General features: G+C 40.3%; 1 protein-coding gene across 2 annotated transcripts in view; it reads left to right on the top strand.

The window, feature by feature from the left end:
- The first annotated feature begins 3,799 nt into the window (after positions 1-3,799).
- The window catches only part of shbg (sex hormone-binding globulin), a 48,323-nt gene continuing 39,002 nt past the window's right edge, over positions 3,800-13,120 (top strand). The window contains exon 1 of one of the 2 annotated variants that reach the window (XM_028798368.2): positions 3,800-4,011. In XM_028798368.2, the coding sequence (XP_028654201.2) occupies positions 3,922-4,011 (90 nt within the window). In that variant the 5' untranslated portion in view covers positions 3,800-3,921. Of the gene's footprint in view, positions 4,012-8,510; positions 8,667-13,120 lie in introns of those variants that run through there. The other variant, XM_051925432.1, reaches the window with a different exon arrangement.

Below are 13,120 nucleotides of genomic sequence, written 5' to 3'. Positions count from 1 at the left end.
ATGCAGAGGGACAAGTACAATGTTCTGAAATGGCTGTCACAGTCCCCTGAATATCATCAAAAATTTATGAGATGATTTGAAGCAGGCTCTCCATGCTCGGCAGCCATCAAATTGAACTGAACTGGAAAGATTTTGTATGGAAGAATGGTCAAAAATACCTCCATCCAGAATCCAGACACTCATTAAAGGCTATAGGAGGCATCTAGAGGCTGTTAGATTTGCAAAAGGAGGCTCAACTAAGTATTGATGTCATATCTCTATTGGGATGCCCAAATTTATGCACCTGTCTAATTTTGTTATGATGCATATTGCATATTTTCTGTTAATCCAATAAACTTAATGTCACTGCTGAAATACTACTGTTTCCATAAGGCATGTCATATATTAAAAGGAAGTTGTTACTTTGAAAGCTCAGCCAATGAGAAACAAAAACCCAAGAATTAAGAGGGGTTCCCAAACTTTTTCATGTGACTGTATATAGAGAAGAAACATCCACCTGTTCAATTATAAATAAATTCTCTTAGTAGGAAACTACAAAGTTCTGGATGTCTTCAGGCTCCCTCAGGTCCTCTCCAGTATCTTCTTGCACAGCATGAATATGTTTGCCTTGGTGTTTTTTTTCTAAAGCAAAATAAAAAAAAACTTTGGTGGAGCATTCAAATGATTGAATTGTTGGAAATGAGAATGCACTAATGCTCCTTAAGCTTGGAGGTCCAAAAAATGTTTGTGTCGTTGTGTTTAAATTATGAAGTAACACATAAGAACAGCCATGCAGAAGTGTTTTATGAATTTCAGTGATCTCATCCTTAAAGTATAAGTTCAGTATTTTTCAAATCGAAGTTACGTCACAATCATGGTATATATTAATTTGGCATGTAAAATTATGTTCTGAAGTGAAGAACTTTTTATAAATGTTAAAAATACCGTGTCTGTTTGTGCAGCTTACTCTGGGACTAATGGAAACACTGGTCCATAGGTGAATGAAAAAGCCTTAAAACTTACCAAATATGTCCACTTTAAGCAGTAAGATTTCGATTTATAGAAAATGTGTCTTTTGTGTTTATGAGGCATCCTTGTGATAATGAAAGGAGAACAGAAATAATTATGGTCTACCCTCCATCTTACTTTAGCAGGAAGAATTAACATTGTGAAGATGAATATCCTCCCTAAGCTTCTGTTCCTTTTTCAGAACATCCCCATATACATTAAGAAATCTTTTTTAAGAAATTAGATTCAATCATAGCCTCATTTATTTGGAATTCAAAAATTCCATGCATTCAAAAAGCAACCCTACAATGACCTCAATCAGAAGGCGGCATGGCTCTACCTAATTTTCAGTTTTATTACTGGGCGACAAACATACAAGCTATAAAAACCTGGACATTGACACAAATAGATGAACACACACTAGCTTGGTCTGCAATAGAAATTAAATCAAGCAGTACCTCTTTATATTCCTTGTTATGTACCCCAATAAATGCAAGGTATCGTCTATATACTAACAACCCACTTGTCCTTCATTCACTCAGAATATGGAACCAATGTGGGAAACACTTCAAGTTAGAGAATATTTTATCTGTGGCACCTCTACATGATAACCACCACCTCTCAGACTTGCACAATTTTTAATGTTGGGAAAACATATGGGATTAAATCATTTAGACATTTGTATATAAATAATGTCTTTGCATCCTATGAACAATTATACTCCAAATTTAATCTCCCATTAACCCAAAGTTAGAAGCTTTGCTAAACAACATCTGCCCAAGTTTCCTCACCTCCCACCTATTTCTATTCCAGAAGAGATATTGATCAATCTTGGGGACTCAGACAGCATTTCTATAATATATAAAATATTTTAAAGTCCTTTCCTTTTAAAGATCTCAGAACACAGTAGGAAAAGGATCTCTTACTCAATATTTTAGAAATGGAGTGGAAGGTAGCACAGAATTCACTTGAGCTCCAGATGTGCAAAACATTCAATTATTCAAATCTTTTATTGAGCGCATCTATCTTGTTTGAAATTGTCCAAAATTTTTCCAAGGCAAGATCCAACCTGCGAACATTGCAATCGAGCTCCAGCTTCACTGGGTCACACCAAGTTAACATCATTCTGGACAACAATTTTAAATGCCTTTCAGACAGCCTTGATGTCCCAATCCCTCCTAACCCACTAACAGCTGTGTTTGGTGTTCTCCCAGATGGACTAAAAGTGGAGAAGGACAAACAAACTGTGATCGCCTTTACTACACTATTGGCACGTAGACTTGTCTTGTCAACTGGAAGTCAGTGGGTAACTGATCTTATATACTATTTGAAATTGGAAAAAATCAAATTCTCACTTAGAGGATCTGTTCAAAACTTTTTTAAAACCTGGCAGGATCTAATCAATAACATTTTAGAATAAGCATTTATATTGGGGGAATAGACTCCTTTCTCTTTTTACTACTCTTAACAGTTTTGCTCTGGTTGTTGATCTTCCTGTCTTTCCCATGGGTGGGGGCTGATTTGATTTTAATTTTGTTAAGTTTAATTTGATTGTACGGAATGTTATTTCCTTTTAATGAATTCAATAAAAAAAAATATATGCATTTACTTTTTGCTTGTCTGCTCACAGCCTCCATTGTGGATGGAGTTATGAAAACCCAACAAGCAACCAGTGCCAAGCTGTATTCTGTTTATCTTCTTCTTCTTCTTTCGCCTGCACCCATTAGGTTCTGTTTATAATCCTACATAATACAATCCAGCCTCATCAATTCTATTTTTTAACAGTGTCAGAGGAGGCTGGGGGACAGACCCAGCCGGGACTCCTGGAAGGACCGGGAGGTGGTGTATACATCCCCTGGGCCCTGAGGGGGCAACCGCCCTGGATCTTGAGGTGACCACGGGAGAGGAGCAAGGAGGCTCAAGCCCATGGCCACTGCCAGGGGGTGCCCCGAGCCTCAGAGAGCCCAGGAACCATTCACTTCCACCACACCCGGGAAGATGGAGGAAGATCCTTCCAGGGACGCCCAGAGTGCTTCCAGGTGCAAGAGCTGCACTTCCGCCACACCAGGAAGTGCTGCCAGAAGAGCATCATCGAGCACCTGGAGCACATCTGGGGGGGAATAAAAGGGGCCGCCTCCCTACAATCGGAGAGCTAGAGTCGGGAGTGGGAGCAGGATGAAGCTCCTGTGGAGAGAGGAAAGGCGGCCCACGGACATCTGAAGAGAGGCCCGTGGTAGGGGTGTTTAGTGCTGGGAGCACTGCGTGCTGTGTGGGACTGTGTGTATTGAAAATAAATGTGTGCTTTTATAAAGACGTGGTCTCTGTCTGGTGGTGTCCGGGCGTATCTCACAACAGTTACATTCTGTTTTGGCTTTCACTAACTCTGCATACTCACATCATGATTTCTTTTTCCTAAACTGCCCATTACATTCTGTGTTCTTATTTTACATAGAATGCAGAGCAAAATTCACACTGAGTGAGCTCTGTAAACTTGAGGCAAGACCCAGAGGACATCCATCCATCCATTTTCTAAATCTACTTGTTCTAAGACCTTGGGTACAAGGCTGGTACCAGCTGGGCAGGGTGTCAGTCCAACACTAACTGACCGGGTTCAGAACATAAAATTGAATTTAATAAAAAGGTGAAATTCAAATGGAGAGAATAAAATCACCATAAACAATACAAAGTCAATGTTTTAGAGGAGAGGTTTGTGGAAGGTCATCATTTATCCTCTTGTGCCCTGGGGAAGGCTTTTAAAATCGATGGCTCCAGATGAGCCTGATCAAAAATCATGTTTGTTCAACCTTGGTTTTAAGTAAATATGACAAAAAAAGACCTGAGTTCTGAATTACAACAGGGAGAGCGTCCTGGATTGGCATTTGTGGATATCTGTCCTTTTACCTTTAGTTTTGTCTTTTCTCAAACTGCATTAACATGATTTTTTGGATATTACTTCTACTAATCTGTCTTCTTTCTGACTGCAATAGTTTGACTCTAAACAACAGGCTGAAAGACAACAAGGAGGTAAGAACTTTACTTACATGTCATCTGCCTGTGTTAAAGAAGTTTGTGTATTTTTGTTAAAATCAACAGCCTGAAGTGAACAGATGATCATTTTAATTGTCCAAACAAAATGATCTGATACCTTAAAACCAACTCAAACATATATATAATATATATGTAAAAGAAGCATAATTGCACTTTGAATATGAACCACTCATTAATTTCAAAGTTACTGGTGGCACAGCTCCAGAGCTCTGGGTTCAAATCCTGACTTAGTTGCCGTTTACGTGGAATGTCGGTGTGGGTTTTTTCTCTGAAATGGCATTCAGGTTGGGTTGACTGGTGTCTCTCAAGGTGTAACTGGTCAAGTAAGTGTGTGACTGGTGCTCCATCCAGGGAAGTTTCCTGCCTTCAGTTCCCTGAGACTGCATAGTTTGATAAATACAGGCTTAAAAATGGATGCATGGGGAGCTGCTAGCAGTACTGTATATACATATGAATTTATATGGATTGTCTTAATCTATTAAAGCTTTGAGAGTTGGCACTGTTTGCACAGAAATTCTAATGGTTTTGTAAATTAAAAGTTAAGACTAGTAGTATACACTTCCATGAAAAAAAATCTCCTCTGAGAAGCATTGAAAGACAATGCAACTCATTGTTATGACTGGTTGATGCCAATGGAAATACAAAAAAGGATATGCTACTTCACAGTAACACATTTGATCCCTGCTGGGTCTGGGGTCCTGATAATATGAATTGAAATAATTGGTTTAATGAAAGAAATGACTTTTATCCTAAAGCAAATCTGACTAATACCTAAATATTAGGGCAGTACAGTGGCACTGCTGCCTTCGATTAAGGAAACTAGGGTCCGTGTCCCAGGTACTCCCTCCGTCAAGTTTGCATGTTCTCCCTGTGTCTGTGGGGGTTTCCTCCCACAATCCAAAGACATGCAGGTTAGTTGGATTGGCAATCCTATATTGGCTCGTGTGTGTGTGTGTGTGTTCACCCTGCGATGTCCTGGCACCCAATCCAGGGTTTTTTCTGCCTTTCACCCTATGCTACTTGGGATAGGTTCTAACAGACTCCTGTGACCCTATTTAGGACTAAGGACTGGAATGACCTAAAAGTTAAAATGCAATAAGATTATTCCTGTTTAAATTTACTTTACTGTGAGTATGCTTTACAGTGCAGTTATACTTTGTGTTCTGTTGGGGCAGAAACATAAAAACAGCAATTGTGCTTAGAAAATGTAGGCTTCTAATCGCGCCAAGTTCAATTTAGATTGAGTTACCTTGTCCATAACGTTACAACAGAGAGATACATTACCCCAAAAATGATCAAAATGTGTTTGCAGATGCCTAAAACACGTACAGTAATTCACTGTCACAATGCTTTCCTTGTAGTACTAGGGTGTTGTACCATGTTAGCCATTATGAATGTAGTGAGAAGTCAAGCAAAATGGCACCTTTTATTGGCTAACTAAAAAGATCACAACATGCAAGCTTTCGAGCCAACTCAGGCCCCTTCTTCAGGCAAGATGGAATGACTACATCTTGCTATTACATCTTCGCCTGAAGAAAATCCAAGACTCTGAATTGGCCCGGTATGAGTGAGTATGGGTGTGCGAGTGGGAGAGTGTGCTCTGTGATTGACTGGCTCTCTAGGGTTAGAACATAAGAGCAACTGTGATGAGAACAGGCCATTCAGCCCAACAAGCTCATCCATCTTATTAACTTAGATTGTCCAAAATACTACTAAATTTGCCCTTAACAAATTTTCAACTATATCTCCATGTTATTGTTGAACTTATTTTAAAGTAACAACTACTGTACAAACTTCTTCCATAATTTTAAACATTTCACTCTTTTCTCCTCTTATTCTCTGTTTGTTTAAGCTTCTTCAGTCTCTCCTCACAGCTTCTACCTCTCAGACCTGAATTGGCCTAGTTACTCTCCTCTGAACTTGCTCTGGTTCTGCTATGTCTTTATTGTAATAAGAAGACCAAATCTGCATACAGAACTCGAGATGATGCTTCATTAGTTGGCTAAATAACTTGAAGTAATTTTTCAAATATTGCTGGAATATTTTATGTTTAGGATATATACTTTTATACATATTTCTTCTTATACCTTCTTCTTCATCTTCTTCTTCTTTCGTGTTGCTCCCGTTAGGGGTTGCCACAGTGGATCATCTTCTTCCATATCTTTCTGTCCTCTGCATCTTGTTCTGTTACACCCATCACCTGCATATCCCAAAAACACTAAATTAGAAAACAACTCCAAACCAAAAATTAAACTAATGCTGATGAAAATGAAAAATGTTTCAATGTAATCATCCATCCATCCATTTACCAACCCGCTGAATCTGAACACAGGGTCATGGGGGTCTGCTGGAGCCAATCCCAGCCAACATAGGGCGCAAGGCAGGAACCAATCCCGGGCAGGGTGCCAGTCCACTGCAGGGCACACACACACACACCAAGCACACACTAGGGACAAGTTTAGGATCGCCAATGCACCTAACCTGCATGTCTTTGGACTGTGGGAGGAAACCGGAGCACCCAGAGGAAACCCACACAGACACGGGGAGAACATGCAAACTCCACGCAGGGAAGACCCGGGAAGCAAACCCGGGTCTCCTAACTGTGAGGCAGCAGCTCTATCCACTGCGCCACCATGCTGTGTTGGCTGGGATTGGCTCCAGCAGACCCACGTGACCCTGTAGTTAGGATATAGCGGGTTGGATAACGGATGGATGGATGGATGGATATTGGACTAATCGCTATGAAGCAATAGTGAAGTAAAAAAAGGCAAACGCTTCAAAACACAGACAACACAAGAAATAGAAGGCAATTTTTGAGAAGCTAGATATTTAATAACAAAAGAGAACCTTAAAATGAGTGGAGTTAGATAATACCAGTAGATTCCATGATAATTGCAAAAGATATTCAAACTTGTGCCATCATAGTGTTTCATATATTTAATTCCATTTTTTAAATGATATAAAAATGCCCAAAAGTGCATAAGTCTTGTGGACGAAGACTCAGACAAGACAGCAGGTGTGGTCATATAGCAGCTTTATTTTCTCATCGTCACAGTGAGCAGAGTTTCAGAAAGCAGGCAATCAATATTACATGACAGCGTCAGGGCTCTTCTGAACCCCGTCTGTTGGGTGGGGCAAAGTTTTTATACCCCTAGAATGCGTGATTTAATATCTTTATGAAATGCAACAGTCGACACTTTTATTATACACAATCCTTGAGCCCCTTCAACGCCCCTTGTGCAACTTGATTTCTTGGCCCCTTTGTTATGGCGTTCAGATGTAAACTAAGGGAAAACGTGATAAGGCAGACTCATGTGTGGAATGCTTAGACCTTGAGTCTTTTAGACAAATATTCTTCTGTTTGCTCAGCAAAGCATGCTTTTACAAAATGTAAAGCTTCCTTCTGCTTAACTTCTCAGACATGGATTAGTACAAGAGAACGAAGAGAACATTTGTGATGTCTTCTAACAACGCTACAGCAACCATGGTAGTTAGAAAAGTTTGGCCGTTTCATGCACCATTATATTGTTACAAATTGATTACAATCCATTGTCTTAAATGTGTAAACAATATGCAATTAATTTTGGTGTATTTGATAAAGCCCAAGTCATGGATGCAAATCTAAAAAAGAAAGGGAAGCTACACAGAAACAGTAGCACTGCTTTGATGCTGGGTGTTGCCCATTTACAAAACTGAGCTGAACTGTGCATATGCATGGTCTTAGGCTTCCACGAAAATGTGTGTATTATTACGTCATGTTTAGTTTTTATATATCTCGACATTAGCATCAAAACGGTCATACACAACATTTTTGTGCATGTGTACCATTTATACACGAGGCCTCAAGTGAAAGGAAAGGAGCTGCATTATGCATTTGTAGATCTGGAGAAGACAAATGGCAGAATGCCATGATAGGTGGTGAGGTAGGCTAGGTGTTGAAAAAATTTGATATGGTTAATGCCTGCAGTGTAATCAATTTATGAGGAAGCAAATGTTTTAAGATAAAGGAAAGGCAGTAACATGGACCGCTTTTGGGTTTTTTGCTTTTCGTGATGTTGATGCAAGTGGTGACCAAAAAAGTGCACAAAGGATAACCATTTGAGCTACTGTATCCTGATGATCTTATTTTGATGACAAAAGGTGAATTGGAACTGATGTAGAACATAGCAAAATGAAAATCAAGTTCAGAAGTGAAATGCTTCATGGTAAATGCAAAAAAAAAAAGAAACAAAAAACAAGGTGATGGATTGCAGTTGGAAATGAAGGAGCACAAGGAAAGTACAATGCCAAGCAGTGTGTGATAAATGTGTTGTAGAAACTCAGTCCAATGGTCAGGTTGTCTGAAGTGAATGCACAAATAATGTGGTTGTGAAATGTAGCCTGCAGCTGACAAAAGTGACCTTTGTTTGCAGTTAGTGAGTGAGAGGACTGCCAGATACTGATGTGCTAAGTGCAAATTTAGATATCGGCAATGGAGTCATTTTGGGAAAAGGACAGAAATTCTGAAACTTAGGTGACATTTTAAGTGCAGATGGAAGTTTGGGTACAACAGCGATAGCCAAGGTGAGAGGTGCATGGAAGAAATTTCAGGAGCTGTCCCACACAATGACTTCTAAAGGAGCCTCATTGAAGTAAGGAGTTTGTATAAACATTAGTACGCTCTATGGGAGTGAGGCATGGCCAATGAAAGCAGAACAAGAAACAAATCTAAAAAGTACAAAGATAAGAATGGTCAGGTGGACTTGTGCAGTATTACGGAGTTAGAGGAAGATGGATGCTGAGTTGAGAGAAAGACTTGATGTAGAGGTGATAGATATAGACTAAGGTAGTTTGGGCATGTGGAATGAAAGGCAGAGGCTGACTGGGTGAAATGGTGCATTTTGGCATGGGCCCAAAGGGAGTTTAAAGATGATGTTGTCGGCAATTGTGTCGGATGATATGAAGAGAATGGGTCTCATTCTAAAAGACACCCTGGACCTCAGAGAGTTAAGGAAAAAGATTGGTGGGCAACCTGTCAACTTGGGTATAGAAAATGGCCATTAAAACAGTGATGCTCATGATGATGATGATGATGATGACAGAAACAAAAAAAATATGTACCTATTCTCTTTTTTATACTTAATTCATGTCTAATTAAATTTGATTAAGAAATAAATGGAAGTTTATTGACTACTCAATGTGAATTTCAACTGAAACACTATACTTCCAAGTATTTAAATAACGTGTTGCAACTACTTATTAGGAAATAATAGCTTTCATCTAAAGCTAACAATACTTAAATTTAAGAAAAAATTGTTTGAGTCCAGCAGGTTATCAACTACACTTGGATCTGATTTGTGGGAAACAGTACACATATTAACATTTGGTAAGTCAGGGTGGTCATGAAAAACAAATGTTACTTCACTCCAGGCTTAGTGAGGCAAAAAAGGAGGTCTGACATCAGCCGGCTTCGGTCTGTAGATAGGCAACATGGTGGTCATAAATTTGGACTTTGACAATGCCTCATGCTGTATAACCCAGGCAAATCCATTTCTGAGTATAATAGAACACACTGCTCATATCTAAATGCTTTCAAGTAGGGTCTACTATGGAAGACATTTTATAGAACATAGCACACTGACAGGCCTGAAGCAAATAAAAACCATATTCATACTTTGTGACATTTTTAATTTCTATGGATTTGGTTTTTACAATACACACAGTAAATATAATTTGGTCAATTTAAAACAGGGTCTCTTACATGGTGACAGAAGAGATGAAAGACAGAAACAAAAATTAAAAATCTGAATTTGCTTGAGCTCAAGTCTCTTTTAGGTTTTCATAATAAAGCCGACGGCACAATTCACAACTTCTAGTCGAAGGAGATGTCTCATTTAACAACTAGTTGCTCAGTCTCCTCACTTTCAGGATGTCAGATTACACAACTAGGGGTTGCAGGGGATGACTTTTTAACACAAATTTCACATTACCAAAGTATGATGAACATGCCACATTCTGACAGCTAAAAACATGCTGCCTGACAGAGCCAGTGTCTGTACAAAGGCTTCCCAGGTATGGCAAGTTCAGCCAGTGGTACAACACACACAACTCATCAGAAAGATCCATATTACTAACCGAGAATGCTAAACCGGATGATGGACGCAGGCACATCCGGCAATGGGCCGTAGCTGCAAAAAGACGTACTGCGCAGGCGCAAAAAGAGTCCGCGAGAGTCGGCTGAGGAGCCGAGAAAGGCAGACAAAAGAGGGCGAGAGAGGCGGATGAGGAGAAAGGCGGACAAAAGAGGGCGAGACAGGCGGATGAGGGTCCGCGAGAGGCGCAGGCGCAAAAACAGTCCGCGAGAGTCGGAGAAAGGCGGACAAAAGAGGGCGACAAAGGCGGATGAGGGGCCGCGAGAGGTGGACAAGACCACAGAAAAAAGGAGTGAGCACATACAAAAAGGAGTCACAGAAATGAGTCGCAACAAGCACCGAAAAAAGGAAAAGGCACATAAAAACGTAGTCAAACGCGGGCAAAGCACGAAACACATTGCACACGAAACTAAACACATCAAAAAAAAAGAACAGACGAGCGCACAACAGCAAGGCACGACCACACCCCCCCCACACCCTACAGGCACGGGACGGGACACACACCAAGAGGGGGATTCAACAAGCCCATGGAAGACAAAAAAAAGAACACAAAACCGCCCCACAGACCCTACAAGCAAGGGACAGGACACACACAAAGAGGGGGATTCAAACAAGACACAGGAACACAAAAAGAAAGAAGACGCTCGCGCAACAACAATCCCCCCCCCAAATCAATAAGAAGTGACACCCAAAGCCACATATTTAAAGGAAACGTCCATATTAAACATACGTCATCTCAAAACCTTCACACTAGGCAGCATAGGTGGATCTCATTAAAATAAAGCACTATTAACCGTTCAACTGGAGAAAAGGCTCCATATTAACAGTGAGTGCGATCTTCCTTAATACTTATACATATTTCGCACGCTGAGGAACAAACAAGTCATGCATACACGGTCACGGGTACAAAACGATTCGGATCGGATAACGGGACCAAACACACGAACACGAATGAAACAAAAACAATACACGGCGGCGCATACAACGCGCTTCGGAAAATACGTGAGAAAAAATGTCTCGGATCAAAAAACGCAAAGCTCAAGTAACCCCGTTACAGAGACGTGCCCAAATGAACAGACACATTGAACGTAGACGCATACAGCGCGCGTCTCAAACTGCTGCATCGAAACAAGCACGATTTCAAAAGAAAGAGCTCGCGTCTCAGACATACAAAAAAGGGAGCAAAGCAACGCGCATATGACCGGCCAGAAAACAAGCAAGCAAGACTCCAAAAGCAGAAAGCTCAACTGACCGACATACAAAAACGGACAAGGCACGATACAAACAATGCACGACACAGAGTGAAACGGACTTTGCGCAAAGCGGAGGCGAATCAATTAAAAATCAAAAATAGCGCGTCACAAATAATGGACATGCAACAACGTGGCACTCAAACACCACAAGCAAAACATGTTAACGGCAGCGAAGGCTACAACGGGCTTCTCACACAGCACAGGCAAATCGATTACAGCTCCAAAACAACACGTCCCAAATACTACACATGCAACAACGCGCCTCTCAAACGGCACAAGCAAAACATACACCAGGAAAATTCATTCGGATTAATGAATGTCATTTGCAATCATTGTCATTCAGTTCACTTCCCTGAAGAAACAACTGGCAATACAAGTAATACATTTACACGTTGTTGTCAAAAGGGTCAAATTACACTGCCTCCTTTACATTCATATACTGAATATCTACAGAACCTTCTAACTAGCGATGTACCTGAAAGTGAAATCTTTATCAACTGCATTAGATCCTACAAATCGGTGTCCACTATGAACATTAACAGTGGCACTGCACGTGACATCCGTCTTGAAAAAATGTTAATTATTGATGAATGTACAATGGCATGAAGTCACTTACTCAACACCATTCATAAACTTCTACAAACGTTTATGAATAATAATATTCGATTTGGAGGAAAGGTACTTTTATGAGGAGGAGATTTTAGACAGTGATTAGCTATTCTTCCAGATGCCATGCACTCAGCTATTGTTCAGTGCACCTTAAAATACGCAGACAATTGGCATTGCTTTCAAAAGATATAGTTAGTAAAAAAGATACGATGTCCAGAATCAGATCATAACAATTGCTTATTACAACTGAGAGATGGTACACTCACCAATACAGATGGACTTCAGCCACATATTATTACAATTCCTCAAGCCTTTATCTGCGACGACTTAGTTACAGAGACATTTGGAACAGCAATCTCATTAGACCAAATGCCCCTTTTAACACAACGCACTATATTATGTCCAAAAAATATTAATGTGTAAAACATAAATACCCAAGTCATTCCATTACTTCCTGGAGAGACACAACTCTTTCTAAGCTCTGACAAACTTGACTCTGATCACAACAATAACCATCTTCATTGACCTTACAAGTTCTGACCTGGAATTACCTTTTACACTTAAACGGCGTGTACAAAGAAATTTTCCAATAAACCTTTACACTGTGCCACACACTTTATTGTTTGCTTTCTATTTGCATCATCTACACCGTCACACTATTCTATATCTCATTCATACATCACGCTCTTTGTCATTCCCAACACCAGGGGTTGGCGAGCGAAGCGAGCAGGGGGCGGAGCCCCCTAGTGAAGTCATAAGACTCAAGACTGAAAATCGCTTGAAAAGTTGTGTAGTGTGACAGAGGCTTGAGTTGCCATACAGTATGGAAACTTGCTTAGTGTGAGCAGCCATTTTATGCTTTATGGCTGCCACAGTATCAGAGATCACATGAAACATGCACTATGTACAGTACCTGCCAACTATGCTGCACATTTCTGACACACTTGCCCACCATAGTATCACACAAAACATTTTCTTTACCTCCTGACTCACTCTGTCCTCCCTCCTGTTTGCATTTTTCCCATTCTCTTTTCAACTCTATACTAAGTAGGGTCACTTCTTGCCAAGCCATAGTGTCTATTTAGGGGGCTG

This window comes from Erpetoichthys calabaricus, chromosome 3 (assembly GCF_900747795.2).
Source record: "Erpetoichthys calabaricus chromosome 3, fErpCal1.3, whole genome shotgun sequence".
Taxonomy (NCBI): Eukaryota; Metazoa; Chordata; class Cladistia; order Polypteriformes; family Polypteridae; genus Erpetoichthys; species Erpetoichthys calabaricus.
The sequence above is the reverse complement of the archived record's forward strand: the minus strand, read 5'-3'. Positions and strand labels throughout refer to the sequence as shown.